Source organism: Gigantopelta aegis, chromosome 8 (assembly GCF_016097555.1).
Source record: "Gigantopelta aegis isolate Gae_Host chromosome 8, Gae_host_genome, whole genome shotgun sequence".
Taxonomy (NCBI): domain Eukaryota; kingdom Metazoa; phylum Mollusca; class Gastropoda; order Neomphalida; family Peltospiridae; genus Gigantopelta; species Gigantopelta aegis.
This window is the reverse complement of record NC_054706.1, coordinates 20064082-20084178: the sequence shown is the minus strand read 5'-3', so window position 1 is coordinate 20084178 and position 20097 is coordinate 20064082. Positions and strand designations below refer to the sequence as shown.

Here is a 20097-nt window from a genome sequence, read left to right as displayed (position 1 = left end):
TCTAAACCAGGCCGGAGTACACCCATTTTACACAAAAAGCACTACTTTTGCATGGGCCGGAATTACCACAAACAAGTCTTCAATGTCGACAAGTTACACATGTTTACAAACTACATGCTATCCCCTGTCACTTCAGTCAAACAGTTGCCACTTCATAGCTGTCTGCCATGAAATAATCACAGTCAAACAGCAGACTACTTGCGCGGTGAAACTTCCGGATTTTGGACAACCAAATGGGAAGATAACTGTAATCTGAGGCCAGATACGTTCAGAAGGGGAAGAAACTCCAAAGGAATTACTGGGAAGAGTTAGTGAACTTTATTCCTCACTGAAAACATTGGAACCAAATGACGTCACTGGAATTGAACAGCTGTACACAGAGTGGCTTGGTGGATCAGACTCAAACAAAGCCAGAAAAATGCTGCATACAAAATACCACGAAGTGGAAAAAATTACAAATGCACTGACAATTAAATGGTGATGTAAAACCGATAAATTATTTGATAAAAAATGTAAAATTAAAAGGGTTTTTTCTTCTTAAATACAGTGGCATCAATTCGTCATCTTTGAGATATTAAACTTAAGGGATGGCTGTAGACTCAGACACTGGCTCAAATATAAAAAATAAAACAAATTTTATAAAACAAATATTGAGCCTAAAATTAAAATATTTAATATGTTCACGGGTTTAGGATTAATTAACAATATTAACACAAATTCCTCTCTCAATACAGGTGTGGTTCTTAACCATATAATATGTCTGACGCCATATAACCGTAAATAAAATGTAGAGTGCATCGTTAAATAAAACATTTCTTTCCATGCACAGTGCAGGCATTGTGTAGAATGGGATCTAGACTATGACAAGTGACAGTTTTAGAGGGGTTGGGTCATTCTTTCACAGAAAATATATTTCGACCTTGTCCCCAACCCTGCAATTTAGTATCAATATGAAGTATTTAAGTATATATATACTTCTGTTTTAATATAAATAAATGTATTACTATTATTATTATTTATTACAGTGAAACCTCTCAAAACCGGGCCCTCTATAAACCAGAATTCCCTGAAAACTGAACATTTTTCATGGTCCCTTTTTAAATATCTGTGCAGACGAGAACCTCTGTAAAGCTAATACCTCTTAAAACTGGACTTTTTACTTGGTTCTGAGCATGTCCGGTTTAGAGGAGTTTCACTGTATTACTATAATTATCATAAGTTATTATTATTAATTATGAAATGTAACTCGTGTAGAGATGGGGGTAGGGTGTGTGTCAGAGGTCCACTGCATTTGATAGGTGAACAAATGTTTGGTTAGGTTGTTTTTTTGTTTGTTGGTTTGTTATGTTTTACGTTGAGCTAAAACCCAAAATCATGTCTGAACCAAACCAATAACTACATCACAGACCATCATGATTATAAACATGTTTTGTTTTCTTTTTTATTATCACACACTGATCGTTCAGAATATGTTGAACCCACTGCTTGCCGAACTCAGAATGACTCCCGTCAGCTGAGAATGCCAGTGGAGTTCTTTAATGTCTTTCTGTCCCTGGTGAATGAACAGTAACTGTGGTGGGACGTCGGGTTCGGGTTCCGACGACTCGGTCATCTCGGTATCGGGTTCCACAGACAGGTCCCATATTGTTATCTGATCGTCAGCTCCCGAGGAAGCAAACACCCATGCTGAAATAGAGAAATAACACAGAATGACAACTAGTAAAGAAGAGAAGGGAATGTACACATTTTAAGCTATTGTCATTTTGGTTATTTCAACACTTTGCATAAATACTGTATGTACTTAAGGTGATCTTGGCGCTAAGCTTGTTTCGTAAAACAGGGCTCTGCTCAACAGAGGAAACATGTTGCCATTATAATATGTTGATTGTAGCAAAAAGCAGCAAGGGATTTTTTGTATGCACTTTCCCAAGGCAGGACAGTAAATACCATGGTCTTTGATGTACATGTACCAGTCTGAATCTGTTTTCAAACGAGAGCCCACTCTGATAATCTTAGACTGTCATCCTCTAGTTAAATTTCTGCTAAAATCATTCTTTATAATAATGATGTTTTGCAATAAATTTGTGTTTGTCCTATGATACAATGTAACTGCGTGTAATATAGCTATTCTAGTCACTTTTTTCAGTCAAAAGCTTTGACAATAACACTAGAGAAAACCTTATTTTGATGTAGAAGACACATTATTCATAGGCACATGAGTTAGCATTAAGCAGGGTTGGACTTATCTGCTGCTTAAAATAGGGAGAGTTATATCTCAGAAATAATCCCCATTAAAAATCAGGAAGAAAAAATTCTTGGCAATAACCCCCATTAGAAACAGTGGAGATAAATCTCAGAAATAATCCCCATTAAAAACGAGGGAAGGAAGAAAGGGAATGTTTTATTTAACGACACACTCAACACATTTTATTTATGGTTATATGGCGTCGGACATATGGTTAAGGACCACATATATATACTGTTGATCCTGAAATTAATGCGTCCCTAAATTAATGAGAGTGACAGTGGGCAGACTAAAATGCGACATGAAATTAATGCGAGTGGCAATGAATTGTTTCCATTTCTGTTTTATAAATATATTGGAATTTTAATATGCACATACAAAACAGAAATAAATGCGTAATATTATTAATGCGAATAACACAAACTCTCATTTTTCGCATTAATATTATGATCGCATTAATTTCAGGATCTACAGTATTGAGAGAGGAAATCTGCTATCGCCACTTTGTGAGCTACTCTTTTTGAATAGCAGCAAGGGATCTTTTATATGCACCATCCCACAGACAGGATAGTACATACCACAGCTTTTGTTACACCAGTTGTAGAGCACTGGCTGGAACTAGAAATATCCCACTGGGCCCACCGACTGAGCTATGTCCCACCCCCTAGAAACGTGCTGTGGCAGTTCGGTGATGCAAGTGCACTTCTGGGCCTGTCTTCAGCTGATTGAAACTGTTGGTACCTGTCCCAGAGACGTGAAATGGTGCTCTGATGGATGTTCATGTGGCGTGCAACTGCTGACTGCGATTCACCTAACTGGAGGTGGCCTATTGCAATGTTTCGATTCAGCAGGCTTAGTCTTGGCATCTTGTAACTCATCTACGTCGAAATGGAAATGAGGCATCATTGCGAGCATTGCAGCTTTAAATACCTATCACTACCCCAATCTTTTCCCCCCGAGTTTCACGTGCATTCACCAAAATCTTACCATTTCACGCCGATTTCCTTCAATTGTCGCAAAACATGCCACAATGTGCATTAAATTTGTTTTAGGGTGCATTTGGGCATGCTGTCCCATTTCATGAACATTAACAAACATGGTCATTCAGCAACATTGTACAAAAAACTATATTTTGTAAAATCAAACACTTTTCTTCTTTCCCCATTACCTACCCGGTATGTGTTTCTTTTTTGACATAGTATATATATATATTTTTTAATTATTATATGCAATAATCCATTTTTATGTTCTAAATTAGGAATTATATCAAAAGGATATTCAAGAATGGTGTATCACATAAAACAAATGTGGATGTTCTATCCAAATGGTTACCTTAAAAACAATATGGCTGACACTGCAGCTTTAACAAGTGTTGGGGCAGGTTGTAGCCCAGTGGTAACGCACTCTCTTGATGTACAGTTGGTGTAGGTTCGGTGGGCCCACTGGGCTATTTCTTGTTCCAGCCAGTGCACTACGACTGATATATCATAGGTTTTCTTGTCTGGTGGATGGTATATATAAAGATCTCTTGCTACTAATGAAAAAAGTTGCTGGTTTCCTCTCTAACTTCTAAGATAATATGTCAAAATTACCACATTGTTTTATATTCAATAGCCAATGATTAACCTTCTGACTACTAAGATATCTCACCCGACGTCACGCCAGTCGACATACTGTACACTGTATTCAGTACATTCCCCAATTCATATTTCCCACCGTTTTACACACAACACTCACTGGAAATAAATTATACAGTTTCCTGTAAACATTACTGGACACAATGGCTGCTTTAGTTTTCATTTTCATACCTTGGAATTTTCAGTTCAAAAAGTGGTTTTCATTAAGTATTTTCACTTGACAACAATGACGGCATGTTGCGGTAATTTTCAGGGGTCGATATCTGATTGTCATAGCTAATTTTATAATAAATTTGATTCTTTTACCAACAATGAAAATCACCAAATATTGCGATATGAATCGTAGTTTTTTTTTTTTTTTAATTCTGGTCAGTAACCACTGTTATTGGGAATAATGGATATAAATACTGGACAGCTGGCCACAAATGCCCGTAAGTAAACCTGACTTTTTTGCCTAATTTTAATCAACATTAACTGATCTAAAATGTCATAAAACTTAAAAAAACCCACAAAAAAACCCTTACCGATTCAAATATGAACTTTATTTTATGTATTTATAAAACATTTAATAAGTGAATATATGTGAGTAGAAATTATAAACTTTTACCCACTCAATGAGGTTTTTGTCAAAAATTAACCCAGTAGTCTAAATGTTAATAAATTAACCCAGTAGTCTAAATGTTAATAAATTAACCCAGTAGTCTAAATGTTAATAAATTAACCCAGTAGTCTAAATGTTAATAAATCAATGTGCTCTAGTAATGTTAAACAAAACAAACTTTTAACTTAAGTTTTAAGTTTCTGGACAAACAAAACAAACTTTTAACTTAAGTTTTAAGTTTCTGGACAAACAAATGTACCTTCAGTTGTGTTGCACTAATCCAGAGCAAATCCTTCAATTTGGTGACCTGCGAATACAAACACGGGCTGGAGATTCCTCATTCCGAGTGTAAACAGTCATAACGCTTGAGTCATTGAAGGCATTTACTGGATGTGAGAGATCCCAGATGTAAACCTTGCCATTCTCCTACCAGGTAGCTGCAAAGTGTTTGTCTCCTAGCACAGTGGTCTGAAACACAAACAAGCCACCTTAAACAAAGCAAAACAAATATAAGTTGGGGTTTTTTGTTGGGATTTATCTACATATTATATATATTCTGTACTGTCCTCATATCCACATTTCTGGAGAGAGAAAATATTCTTCATTCTAACCTGTAGCTTTGCTTAGCTCTTTTTTATAACAAGAAGGAAGAAAGCCAGTACAATCGGATACATTTTTATAAGGTTTTTAAAGGAATAGCTTTGTTCTGTTTGTGTAGGAACAAACATATGTATACATATCTGTCAAAATGCAAATATCCAGGTTTGCATAAAACACCCAACAATACAATAACCTGGTATTTGAAATAATTCTCCAGAAAGATTTACTGAAAATGTAAAGAAAGGAGATCAAAACTAAAAATAACAATATGTTTTAAATTTAAAAGCAAGATACTTTACACTGAGCAGTAAGCGTAAATAATTTCCATTGATATACAACTGGTGTTACATTCAAATAAATTTTGTTAGTAGCAGTAACAAATGAAAATTAGGTTTTGTGTGTTTTTAATGGATATCAGTATATTTTGTGCATTATGGGTATTACAAAAAATTGTTATATGTGCAGTCAATTCTGAGATAGCCTTCATCAGGAAAAACAAAATCATGAGAGAGCAAGATAAACTAAGATAAACTAAATTATTATCCACATAGTTCAAGACAGTCAGGGAAATATAGTCAGTATGACACGCAATGTTGGGAAGCGACGTCATAACTTAATGCGGCTTCACCAGTCTTAGTTCCATGTAAACACTTAACAAAATGACGTCATTAGGTTTGTTGTGGGGCGGGACATAGCCCAGTGGTAAACTGCTCGCTTGATGCATGGTAGGTCTGGGATCGATCCCCGTCGGTGGGCCCATTGGGCTATTTCTCGTCCCAGCCAGTGCACGACGACTGGTATATCAAGGCCATGGTATATACTACCCTGTCTGTGGGATGGTAGCCCAAGAAGTGGCGACAGTGGGTTTTCTCTCTCAATATCTTGTGTGATTCTTAACCATATGTCTGACGCCTTATAACCGTAAATGAAATGTGTTGAGTGCGTTGTTAAATAAAACGTTTCCTTCCTTCATTTAGTCCTCTCCTTCAACATGGTTATTCATAAAAATATTATTTTACATATAGAAATTATTACATTCTGATTTAACGAAACTTCTGTCGGGACCGCTCTCACTTGGGTAATACAAGAATCCTGACACTCATTTATAAAATCAGTATGACACACATAGAGATTATTGTATGAGCTTGTGTGTCATACTGATTTCATGAAATGTGTGTCAGGATATTTGTATTGCCCAAGTAAGAGCGAGGGTAATACATGAATCCTGACATGAGTTTCGTAAAAACAGTACGACTCGCACACGAGTGTAATAATTAACTTTATTATCCATATTATTATTGTTGTTTTCTTTATGAATAACAAGACCCAACTCAAAACTAGGAGATGACGAAATAATGCGATATTTCAAATGCACAGTCTGAGCTATCATGTCATGTTATGACATCGCTTCCCAAAATTACGCCATTACACTTATTATTATACGTGTGCTTTGTATTATTATTATTAACTAGGTTACGTTGAACCATATGGATAATAAAAGCTTGTATAATAATCTCTATCTATACCCGAATTCTGTTGACACTTCCAGTATGTTTAACAAGTGCAGTCTCCATTTCCGGCAATTCATCTTCATCTTCACTATCACTTTCTTCTTCTTCGTCGTCTTCTTCGTCGTCTTTCTTCTCTTTCTGTGTTTTGCGTAGGTTACTCATCTTCATTACAATGATGCTGTTCGCGTGACCTCTCTGTGACTGAGTGCCAGCCACAGTGTAACATGTCATGGGGAATTCCACACGATTGTCACCAAGGCTGTCTTGCAGAATGTTGAAACTTAAGCATGGATCCCCTGCAAAGGTTTAGAAAAATTAAAATGTCAAAATAAACAAATCATATGAGTAGTCTTGGCCAAATTGATAAAATACTCAAAATCACTCTTCAGATGATATAAAATGTCTGCTATTCTCTTCTGGTTTTCTAGTTCTACACAAAACTTAAGTGATTCTAAAACTAGTATAAGCAACATAATAAAATGATATACGGTAGAGTTACTTCTGAGCATCATACAATGTGACAGTTGAGTAATACAGTGAATTTTCTGACATTGTGGTATGACATTGATAAAGGATGAGTCTGGATATGAAACAAGATATAACTTGAAAAAACACATCCACTGTGGGCAAAAATTTAACACAAAAATTAAATTAATGTTTATTTAACAACACACTAACACATTTTTTAATCACAAAATATTATACAGAAGAAAAAGAAAGAAAAAACTGTGCAACATCTCAGCTGCATACACACACACTTGGGGAAAACAAGATATAGATGATAGCACACAGATTAAAAACAAATATTTTACATGTGAGTTTACAGACATGTACATGTCACTTTTAGTCTTCATTCTGAATACATGTTAACTTAGGAGCATATGTGTAACCACTGACTCAATCTTAAGTGCAGTTTACAGACATGTACAAAACATCCAGGTCAGAAACAAATGGGGTTGTGATGCCCAACCACTGACAAATATTTACATCTCAGTCTGAAGTGCAGCTTGTTCTAAGGTGATAGCACACGATTAAAACAAAATATTTACTGACACAGGGTAAATGGTACGGCATCTCAGTGCATACTATGGCATTTTATGGATTAGCCCACAGATAAAAACAAAATATTTACTGTGATTTACACAACATCTCAGCTGCATGAACACACAAACACTTGGGGAAAACGAAATTGTGCATCACAAGTTAAAAACAAATATTTGGCATAGGTGAGTTTACAGACACGTACCGTCACGTTTTAGTGTCACCCCTAAAATTACTGAATACATGTTAACAACATTACGGAGCAACGTGTAACCAACATCATCTTTGGCAGTCGCCAGGTCAGAAGCAAATGGGGTTGTGTAATCACTGACTCAGTCTCAATGCAATTTGTTCCCGAGGTGAGATGTACCATTTAACTGGTACACCACGGCAGGGTATGCATTTTACGGTCGCCCCAGCAGGCCTGCACAAATTGCATGAACAAATGTTTCGTTTGTGCATCGGTTATGCCATTTTATTTGGCATAACCGATTTACCGTTTGTGTAAAATTTACTGAATGGTTAGTCCAGGCAATGTACTAACATCAAGTTTGAATAAATATCTTGCGAAATAGGTGCATTCCCATTGGTTGTTAGAAGGTGTTATAGTCGAATTTAACCAATCAAAAATGGCGACATTGTGATCGTCAGTACAATCTCGAACTAGATCAGTGACCCTATTATTAACTTTAATTCAGAATCGGATAGTGACAGTGACGACGACAATGTCAGTGATAATGACCGTGACAGTATCAGTATCCACTGTTCCTCAGATGAGGAAGCTGGCACCGAGTCTCCCACTCAGGACTGAATGTCATGACATTATATACATAAAAGAATAATATAAAATTAATGGTAAGAGATTGCCTTACAGTGAATTCTTATTTATTCACATGTAGTTATGCAAACATAATGATGTGTTTTATATAATAGGTCAAGCCTGACATTCACTATATTTTGCACACACATCTACACAACAACATAAAATGTTTTATTTAACGACACACTCCACACATTTTGACTACGGTTATATTGGCGTCAGACATATGGTTAAGGACCACACAGATAATGAGAGAGAAAACCCGCTACTGCCATGCAACGGGCTACTCTTTCCGATTAGCAGCAAGAGATCTTTTATATGCATTATCCCAGACAGGGTAGTACATACCACAGCCTTTGTTACATCAGTTATGGAACACTGGCTGGAATGGAAAATAGCCCAATGGGCCCACCAGTGGGAACCAATCCTAGATCTACCGTGCATCAGGTTAGTGTTTTACCACCGGGCTATGACACACCCACACGCACACAAACGCAGACACACCCACACAAACGCAGACACACCCACACAAACGCAGACACACCCACACAGACACACCCACACAAACGCAGACACACCCATATAAAAAAGTTTGTTTTTGTTTAACGACATCATTAGAGCACAGTGATTTATTAATCGGCTATTGAATGTCAAATATGGTCATTTTGACACAGACATAGAGAGAAAACCTGCTATATTTTTCGATTAGTAGCAAGGGTTCTATTATATGCACCATCCAACAGACAGGATAGCTTTTGATATACCAGTCGTGGTGCAACAGCTGGAACGAGAAATAGCTCAATGGGCCCACCAACAGGGATCGATCCTAGATTGACCGTGCATCAGGTGTGCGCTCTACCACTGGGCTACGTCCCACCCCACACACCCACACAAACGCAGACACACCCACATCCTGATGCAGATATTAGTGCAAATATGCACACAAACAAACACACCCAGACAGCCAGATAATAGTATACTTAGAAAATGCTCATTGTTGTAGGTTTTCAGATCCCATATATGAATTGAGCCACCCTGGTCACCGACAAACAACTCTCCCTGACAAGAAATAAATTAAAAACCACAAAACTCCATCATGCCCCGCATTCAATGACCTCTAACATTCGCAAACTATTTGCCTGGCCCGTAGTGCTCCACTGATTTAACGCGAAGCGCATAAACCAGTGTAGCGAACATTTTTCTGCTTGGTCTGGCTGAACTCGGCCCTAGAGTATGACAATGAAGATGACATAAAAATATTTCTAAAATAACAAACTATATTCTTGGTAGTTTCATCATATTTCTGGTACTGTCTTGTATCGGTGCATACATCCGAAAAATTTAAATTCCGAACACTTTTAGCAGTAACAACATATGTACTGTGGCCAGAATGAATGATGGTTAATTAGTTTTAAAGCTAATGTCCACTATTAAAGCATAATAAAAATTGCACTTTCATGCTATGCTTTCTGTATGTCATAATAAAAATACTCTACGCCAAATAGTTGTTTACCAAACCTGGATTTCTGCCAGAGGGTACGGAGGATAAAATTACAAATCCAAAAATCTCGGAAATTAATGGACATATTTTGTTTTAATTTTTAGATAGATTATAGTAAGAGAACTGCTGTTTAAAATTTGCTGTTTAAAATGTCCAATAAAACCCCATAACTACCCAGTATACACCTTTGAATATATACTCTTCAAAAAAAGAAACGCAAAAGGGTACAAATGGGTTATAACTCCGATTTTATGTCATTGCATGTCCCAAACACATTCCCACGGTTACATTCGATAAAACGCAGCTACTGTACAATAAAGTTCCAAAATGTGAATATTCGCAAAAACGCAGCCACGTGCAAACCATGTCACCACTGCACGTGCGTTGTCTGCACGTGCAACATGAACACCGACAGTATAAAAGTGCAGGGAGTTCGCTTGCCTGGCCTCTGTATCTGGCCGACAGTTGACAATCCAGGACATGCCACGTCTCAGTGAACCGCAGAGAAACAATGCCATCGGCCGACTAGACGCAGGCGAATCCAGAACGGCCGTTGCCAGGGCATTCCATGTGTCCCCAAGCACCATCTCCAGACTGTGGGACCGTTACCAGCAACATGGATCAACACGTGACCTCCCTAGATCCGGTCGACCACGGGTCACTACCCCCGGGCAGGACCGCTACATCCGGGTACGCCACCTTCGGGAACGATTGACTACTGCCACCTCCACAGCCGCAGCAATACCAGGTTTGCGCAGGATATCCGACCAGACCGTACGGAACCGCCTACGTGAGGTAGGAATTCGTGCCAGACGTCCAGTTCGAGGTGTCATCTTAACACCACAAAACCGTCGACTCCGACTGCAGTGGTGCCAGATTCATCGACAATGGCCTCAACTGCGATGGAGACAGGTGTGGTTCAGTGACGAGTCCCGATTTCTGCTCCGACGTCATGATGGAAGATGTCGCGTGTATAGGCGTCGTGGTGAACGTTATGCGGCAAACTGCGTGCAGGAAGTGGACAGATTCGGCGGGGGTAGTGTCATGGTGTGGGCAGCCATCTCACACACTGGCAGAACTGACCTGGTCCACGTGCAGGGCAACCTGAATGCACAGGGCTACATTGACCAGATCCTCCGGCCACACATCGTTCCAGTTATGGCCAACGCCAACGCAGTGTTCCAACATGACAACGCCAGGCCTCACACAGCACGTCTCACAACGGCTTTCCTACAGAACAACAACATTAATGTCCTTCCTTGGCCATCGATATCACCGGATTTGAACCCAATTGAGCATCTATGGGACGAGTTGGACCGACGCCTCCGACAGCGACAACCACAGCCCCAGAACCTGCCCGAGCTGGCAGCAGCCTTGCAGGCCGAGTGGGCCACCATCCCCCGGGACGTCATCCGTACTCTGGTTGCTTCAATGGGCAGGTGGTGCCAGGCAGTTGTCAACACACGCGGAGGCCACACCCGGTATTGACTCCAGATGACCTTGACCTTGGTGGTGTGTCCTATCACTTACTCACAATGGACTAGAGTGAATTGTGAACAATCCTGCAACATTTGGTAATTATCGGACTCACCATTCAATAATTAAATCAATTCTCCAAATGTTACGACAATGTGGTTTTGCGTTTCTTCTTTTGAAGAGTATATTTAGTTTTTATCACATACCCTCAAATTATTTCTGACAGAAAGCCTGCAACCTTTGGCAGGGGTTGAAACAATTAATGATCTAATTTTCAACTGTTACCATAAAATAATATAATTAATCACTTTTGGCAGCAATTTAAAGCAACAATTACAATAGTTACCACTGGGAATAAGCATCATATATTATTTTGTTTTGTTTTATTGTAATATGTTTTTACCAGGACTTCCTTCTGCCTCCATGAATGATTAAATCAAACAACACTGGATATATTGTACACAATTATTTTTGTTTTATTCCAATATATAATAACAAATGTGTCAGTATGTGGAGCAAACTACCTGAAACATTTGGCTTGAAATCATGATTACATAATCCTAAGATAGAAGGAACTGGCTCCTAACCTCAGCCTCTACATATTATCTACATTTGTACAGGTCTGTAGGAACGATATTTGAAGTGGGGGAGTGGGGAGGGTAGTCTCTTGTGAGGGATACAAACAAGATTTTCATCTTTATATCATTTTTCTTTATGTAGAGTAGTGAAAATTTAAAACACACATTTTCGTCCTCAAGTGTGGGATGGAGAACAAGCCCCTAGGCCCGCCCCTCCCCAGTTCATACAGGCCTGATGTATTTTATATTAATAAATACAAAGACTACATATATAATGATATTGTCGATAGGACATATTAGTCATAAAGTGATTGTCAGTATGTGGCAACATTATAATATTTTCCAACATTTCTGTGTTTCTGTGCTGGGCTGTGGACAGTTTCGGCAGACGGGTAACACATTTTCTTTAAAAAAATTGTTGTTGTTCAGACCTTGTCTTTTAAGGTGTGCGAGTGCAGTCATGCTCGTACAGCGCACATTTTATTTACGGTTAGATGGCGTCGGACATATGGTTAAGGACCACACAGATATTGAGGGAGGAAACCCGCAGTCGGCACTTCATGGGCTACTCTTTTCGATTAGCAGCAAGGGAACCAGTCGTGTTGCACTGGCTGGAAAGAGAAATAGCCCAATGGACCCACCGATGGGGATCGATCCCAGACCAACCACACACGAGCCAGCGCTTTACCACTGGGCTATGTCCCAGCCAATTAAATAGTGGTGTTTGTAGCCTACACAAATGAACTCGTTACGGAAATCAGCGAAGTGGGTAAAATTGTCTCCATTAGTTCATAACTGTTAGCCTACAAAGCTTATGTGAGGTCCCGAAAATGGCAAGCGTGTAACTTTCTACTTTCTTTAAAAAAGACAATTCAAAATTAGACCGAATAATAAAAAGAAGGAAAAGAAATGATATTAGGTATGTAGGAATAGGCCTAGGTCTCGGTTACAAAAAAAAGTCTTTTTTACGTCTATTATTTTTATTTTTTTATCTTCAAAAAAATCAAATAAAACTTCATTTAATAATTATTTGTATTTCAGCCAGAGGTAAATGAATGTATATCTATTATTTATATATGTTTATATGTACAAAATATCGTAACAGTAATAATCATAGTCGACTAGGCCTATTTAATTTTTGTTTGTTTCAATACGTTTGTAAGAAAGTCACATACCATATGATTGGAACATGATTTTATGTGCAGCACTCTGTGGCATATTGACCAATCAGAGCATTCAGGCAGTCCTTGGCTTTTGAAAAACCAAGGCGAGTGAAAAATCATACACCTCAAAACGCTTAGACAAGTGAATAATCACACTCATCAAAATGCTAAGGCAGGTGAAAACCAAGCATTATTAATTTATGCAGTAATTGTAGCACGAGTACTCGACTGTAAGAGAACTAGACGGACATTTGGACATAAATACGCTCTCATTACAGTCAGAGACCAAGCTATGTATTTTTTGGGCAATTGCCGACAACCAAAAAGTTGGCAAAGATTTCCACTCTAATACCACAACAATCCTATGTTTGACGTCAAATACCTTTACATCGTGGTTCAATTAGAAGTACGACCCAAGCATCTCAGGTATGCACTACTGACTGAGTTAGTAAGTTTGGTAGTGCTTGCACTTGTAGCCAAAGTTAATCTTGATGAACTAATATATATATTATATATGATATACAGATCCTGAAATTAATGCGATCAAAATAAAATATATTTTTAAGTGTGGTGGACAGAATTATATCGATATAATAGAATCATAGTCACTTCGTACCATCCATTTAGTACCATGCTGCCTGGTCATTTCATACCCTAGTCATTTAGTACCTTGATCATTTCGTACCATTGCAAAAAAGTCATTTCGTACCAAAGTCATTTCGTACCCTAGTCATTTCGTACCATTGTGAAAAGTCATTTCATACCCCCGTCATTTCATACCCTAGTCATTTCATTCCAGTATATAGAAAACAAATTGACTATAGCATAAAAGCAGTGGGTTTTGTTTTAAAACTTTATTTTGACAGTTTGAAAACCAGAACATGTTATTGTGCAGCATATCGTTATTGATACCCATAATACCTGTCAACTGTTATTTCCATTTTACCGGACAAGAGCCGTATATGGTATTTACTACTACAGTAATTGCCAACTTCGATTTTGTGTGAAATGGCTCCAGATAATTAGTCAAAAACAACAAAACAGTATAATGGACCAACAAAATATTATTTATTTATTAGGTCTTCTTTTCAAACTTGTTTATTTGCATCTTATTTGTTTAAGATATAAACAATAACAGCCATTAAAACATTAACTACCTTAATTACTGATTGCCAAATTAGCCAACTGCTAATGTTTATACAAAGTGGCAATAATTTTTAGTCTTTTGCTGATAAAATATCCCTTAACCACAAATTTGTAATTTAATGTTATTTTGTAAAAGACATTACAGGGGTGACTGTTATAAATTGTTATACCATGGTACGATAGGACTTTCAGTTATGGTACAAAATAACCAAGGTACGAAATGACAAGGGTACAAAATGACTTTTTGCAATGGTAGGCCCTACGAAATGACCAAGGTACGAAATGACTTTTTGCAATGGTACGAAATGACCAAGGTACGAAATGACCAGGGTACGAAACGACCAAATTAGGTACGAAATGACTATGGTACGAAATGACCATGGTACGAAGTGACTAGAATTTAACGTAGGCGACTAGTAATTGGGGAAGCAAAACGACAAAGTTCAAATCCTCAATTCACAGAAAATATATCTTTTGTTGCAATCTGATTAAAATCAGCTCCACTGGCCTATTGTTGCTATTCCAAGAATTGAGACAGTTTTACTTTCGCTTTTGTTTCGCGGAAGCTAACATCAGGTGATTCCAAATACAAAGGGTGACAGGTTCCAACAATATTTACATGAATGAAAGAAACAAACTAAATTCAGTATTTAAAAAGTTTGTGACTGATAAACCTAATATTTGTTTCACAGTTCCTCCTGGTTGGATTCATGAACCCCAAAACATTTAAACACAATATTAGATTTAGAAAAGTCAAATATAGAATCCCCTTCCCCCACTGGAAGTTAATGGACTGGTCTATCACCCTGAGACGTCACGTCGTCATCTTGGAAAGAAACAAAGAAACAGTTCAAAACGTAAGGAATAGCTTTTTGAGGCCTATATTAGCTCAGCCATTTACCTTTCGACCGACCGTTTAAAATTGCGCCAACCGTTTAAAATTGCGGTCCCCCCTTCCCCTAACGAACCCTAACAAAAACTCGCCCTACCCTTTTTAGTCTCTTTGGCCATTAACCCCAACCCTTCAAATTTAACATAGCACCACCACCCCTAACCCCCCCCTCAACCTAACTACCGATTTGATGGAGGGGCTGCGGATATTATACCAAAATTGCCAAATTCCGATCAAAGTTGCGCACCCTTTTCTCTTTGGCGGTCTCCATTCAAATTCCTCACCACCCCCACCCTCCCCACACCCTCACCTTTACTGTCGTGGACGGAGGAGCTGGCCAAGGCCGGCTCTTGTGCCCACGACAGGCGTGCGCTACAACAGCTTGTTCTGAATGTGCACGTAAAACCCTATGACATGGCATGACATTTTTGAGGCTCAAGGTAAATTAATATATCTTTTTAGTTGTATCCAGGTGAGGTTTTAAAAAAAGATTTGATCATTAAGCAGTATTATTTTCAATAATTGTATGGTAATAAAGGTATTTTAATGGGGGGAAAAGGTAGAGAAATATTATTTAATATGCTTCGTAGACCAGCAGCTAAGCCAAAAAATAAGTCTTTTTCAGGAAAGCATGTAGTGCACATTAAGTCGATACTTTTCTTAACCACACTTTCTTTCTACGTCCATTCGGACTAAAAAGCATGAAACTTTGCACACTTGTAACAGCTGTATGGCATAATCACTAGTGAGGTCAAATGAAAAACAGGACGCTACCCTACTATCCAAAAAACCCAAACAAACCTTTTTTTTTCTTTTTTTTTAATTCACATATTTAATTTGCTTTGTCTGTTATGTGAAAGCTGTCACTACATGCTAGTAATTTCAGCCTCTATGTAAAAGCTCCTCACTACATTTTACAGACAGGGTACTTTTTGTCCAATGAGAAATCGTGAAAAAACCCATTACAATGATACAAATTACACATACTAAATGATAAACAATTGGCGGGGTTCGAATTTCACCATGGCACTGACGGCAATTGCCCCACAGGGGTGCAGAAATGGAAAATATTTAACTAGCCCGCCGGACCAGAACCAACTAAATTTTACTAGCCCACCAGAATTTCAACCAGTCCGCCAGTCTATAGAACAATATATTATTAACAATATTATAAGAAGGGTCTTCCCTTCAAATGAAATATATAGATATATTGACAAAACATTATTAATAGCACTTGGTAAGTAATCAACTACACGTGTTAAACAAATTAAAAAAGACAGATAGACTGTCGGGCTGGTGGTTCCATTTTTTAAATCGTCTGTATGAAATTGTTAGTCACATTTGTCGAGCGGGTGAGTACTTTCTGCAGCCCTGCCCTTAAAATTTTATGGTGTCGGCGGCAACAAAAATGCTACACTGCCATACCTGGTTTCCCACTGTGCCCTTCAGATTTTAAAATATTTATTTGTAAATCGAGCATTTTCTTACATAGAAATGTAGTGTTTTTCCCTAGCTTGTTTTAGCATGGTGCAGCACCATGCCTCAATAGTCTAGCACCATCTTGCCTTAATCAGCACCATGCTGCCCTGAGATTAAAGAAGCCTTTTTTACTAATTAATTCTAAAATTGCCTTTATAAAACACCCAAAAAGGTATTATTAATTAATAAAACTATGCCTTTTATATCTTTTGCCAAGAAAGCACATAAATTACATTGTTTATTTCAATTAATTTTTGTGTATTTTTAATGAAAAAAAAGTGCCCTGACAATGGTGAAAATGCCCCAAAAGTGTTTGGTCTATCATGCCTTGCCAAATTTCTAGGGAAATCACTAGAAATGACACCAAATGAAACATGAAAAATCACATCTAGTGAAGTCGGGCTGCTTGTTGACACACGAAGTGACAGGTCAGTTATACCAGAACAGTTAAACAAAACGTGATAAAAATGACGTTATTTACAGCAGTTTAAGTTGACAACATTTATAAATATATTCTTTGTGACTTACACATTAGTGATTTTAAATATAATATTAACCAATATATCTTTTCGACTTGACAAGATGATTGGGACGGTGCAGTCACGAACAAGCTTCATTCTGTCAAGCCAGTCCCGAGAAAGTGGCAGTCCTGGTGGTACAGGAAGGACGAAGTAGTTTTGTGCCATGCCCGCATATTTGACGCATTCATTTATTTTAACCTTCTAATGCCCAAGTACTCAAAATAAATACCAATAATCAGACCTTGTCTTTTAAGTTACGTGAGTGAGATCGCGCTCGTACAGCGCATGTATAATTTTAATCTGGCGAGTGTGAAAAATAACGCATGTTATACTTTACAAATTAGCCCACATAAAATAATGTTGTATATTGATTGCCACTATTTATCTTATGTAGCTGACAAAAAGACCCATTTAATAATACCAGAAAAAAAATGTGGTGAGATTTAGATTGCTAGATTTTAACATATGACTGGTACTTATCTTTGCTATACAAATCGAAAAACAGTCGTTTAATAGACATCTTTGAAGACATACCAATCCGATCAAAACTCCTTTCCCTATTTAATTTATTATTAATTAGAAACAGTCCATTTTTGTAAGGTAATAGATTAAAAAAAAAGAACGTCTGATAAGGATAAGGCCAAACAAAAAAATTACTTCTTTCCTATTACATGCTGGAAAAATATAGGGTAGGTAGGTATGAAAAACATTTTATTTTGGAAAATAATTTTATTTATGGATATTAAATAAAGGTGTTGACTACCGGTATCCAAAATAACCTCTGCATGTATAGAAATGCATTATGCAAACCAACAATACCATTCATCACAGTGTTTTCCCTAGAAATGAAGTAAGGCATGGTAAAGTGACGTTTTGGGGGCATATTTTATGTGCAGTTTTAAATATAAGGGCTTTTTTTTTTCATTATACAATTTTCAAAAGGACAAAAACCTTATGGCCATTTTATTTTCTATATCTATTTCATAACTGAATTAAAAAAAGGAAATATGTAGTACTATCCATAGGTGTGTTTAAAGGCTTCTTTTTACATGGGCAACTTATAAATTTATAAAAGGCAAGGCATTTTGATTTTGAGGGCAACATGGTGCTAACCTATCTGTGGGAGAGTACATACAAAAGACCCCATGCTGTTTAATAATAGGCAGGTTTACTCTCATACTAACACTTAACTTCTGTACTGGTCCAGGGCAGACTTGGTTGAACCTTAATTGGATAGAAACCAGTAAATAAGTTATAACAATTTCTTTTAATGAAAACTGAAAAGAAGGGTTCTATATTTATCTGTCCAATAATAACATTAAAAAAAAAAGTTATGAATATTATCTTTCCTAGTGTATCTAAGAAATGGTAGACTTACCAATTTTATAATTTGCAATGTTAGTTTTATTCTGTATGCATCCAGTATTAAAGTACATACTTGGTTTGAAGCAATCAATTGGTCCAATGAATAGAAATGCAGTACAAATGCTCAGGATGCTCAAACGAATGTTGACCGGCCTCGGTGGCGTTGTGGTTAGGCCATCGGTCAACAGGCTGGTAGGTACTGGGTTCGGATCCCAGTCGAGGCATGGGATTTTTAATCCAGATACCGACTCCAAACCCTGAGTGAGTGCTCTGCAAGGCTCAATGGGTAGGTGTAACCCACTTACACCGACCAGTGATCCATAACTGGTTCAACAAAGGCCATGGTTTGTGCTATCCTGCCTGTGGGAAGCGCAAATAAAAGATCCCTTGCTGCTAATCGGAAAGAGTAGCCCATGAAGTGGCGACAGTGGGTTTCCTCTCAAAATCTGTGTGGTCCTTAACCATATGTCTGACGCCATATAACCGTAAATAAAATGTGTTGAGTGCGTCGTTAAATAAAACATTTCTTTCCAAACAAATGTTGAAAATAAAGTTTGTTTTATTTAACGACGCCACTAGAGCACATTGATTTTTATCTTTAATATCATAGGCTATTGGACGTCAAACACATGGTCATTCTGATATTGTTTTTAGAGGAAACCTGCGAAGTTCCCAGTGACCACTTACAAAAAATAACGAAACGCATCAAGATCTTACTGACATATTTAATCATTTGATTTGGCAGTAAACTCCATCAGTATCGGTAAACATTCCCTCCCCTAGTTTATCAGAAGGTCACTAAATTTCTACAAGGCCAGTTTGTCGCTGGAGTAAATCATTAAATATAGTTATTATTATTATTATTATTAATCGGAACACCTCGCTACGCTAGATGTAGAGTAAATCGGAAAAGATCGCATATATTCGTGAAAACAAGTTTCCGACTCTTCGCCCGATATCTCACGAAAGTTACCGAATTTCAATTTGAAGGGAAGTAACTCCATCAATCAATTGTTAGAAGAAAACATTTCGTGGCTAACTGGTCTAAATTAAATTTGTGACAGTAAAACAACCGATATACGTCCGCAAATCGGAAAACACAGTAGGGTTATCCCCTTAAATGACACCAAATTAGTGCTTGTGATAGTTTTGGAATGTTTTCGTGGAAATCGTTGTTATATTAAAAAAAACATTTTTGGATATACAAAAAAAGTTTTAGGGTCGGCAGGTTCAAATTAGGGTCGGTCGGGTAACCGGAAACAAACACTATTTTATGATACGCCTAACTCATTTATACTGTTCATATAGTTATGAAAAAAATAAGAAGAAAAGGAATTGAATTAAATAGTGGCTCTGTAGCCTTAATTACACAAACAAACTCGTTGAGGAAATCAGCGAAGTCGGTAAAATTGTCTCGATTAGTTCATAACTGGTTGCGCAATTGTTGAATTAAAAATGCCACATGAATGTCAATTGAACTAATCGTAGGCTTACGTTTAACAAGTTATTTATTTTTTAATT

The 20097-nt window shown here is 37.5% G+C and overlaps 2 protein-coding genes across 3 annotated transcripts in view; one reads left to right on the top strand and one right to left on the bottom strand.

Annotated features, from left to right (window-relative positions):
• Window positions 1–1427: 1427 nt before the first annotated feature.
• Window positions 1428–13808, bottom strand: LOC121379322 (glutamate-rich WD repeat-containing protein 1-like). 2 transcript variants are annotated; one of them, XR_005958831.1, is made up of 4 exons: window positions 13556–13808; window positions 6610–6890; window positions 4743–4951; window positions 1428–1686 (listed from the first exon to the last, which is right to left on the bottom strand). XR_005958831.1 is itself a non-coding variant. In XM_041507893.1 (3 exons), the coding sequence occupies exons 1-2, from the start codon at window positions 6823–6825 to the stop codon at window positions 4910–4912; spliced, it is 258 nt and encodes an 85-aa protein (XP_041363827.1). In that variant the 5' UTR covers window positions 6826–7280; the 3' UTR covers window positions 1428–1686; window positions 4743–4909. The 2 variants fall into 2 exon arrangements, 1 of the variants encoding a protein (XP_041363827.1); XM_041507893.1 differs by lacking the exon at window positions 13556–13808 and having other exon boundaries at window positions 6610–7280.
• Window positions 13809–15136: 1328 nt separating this feature from the next.
• Window positions 15137–20097, top strand: part of LOC121379535 (E3 ubiquitin-protein ligase RNF213-like) — a 71724-nt gene continuing 66763 nt past the window's right edge. The window contains exon 1 of the mRNA XM_041508179.1: window positions 15137–15176. The gene's annotated coding sequence lies outside the window, so the exon portion shown is untranslated. The remainder of the gene's footprint in view (window positions 15177–20097) is intronic.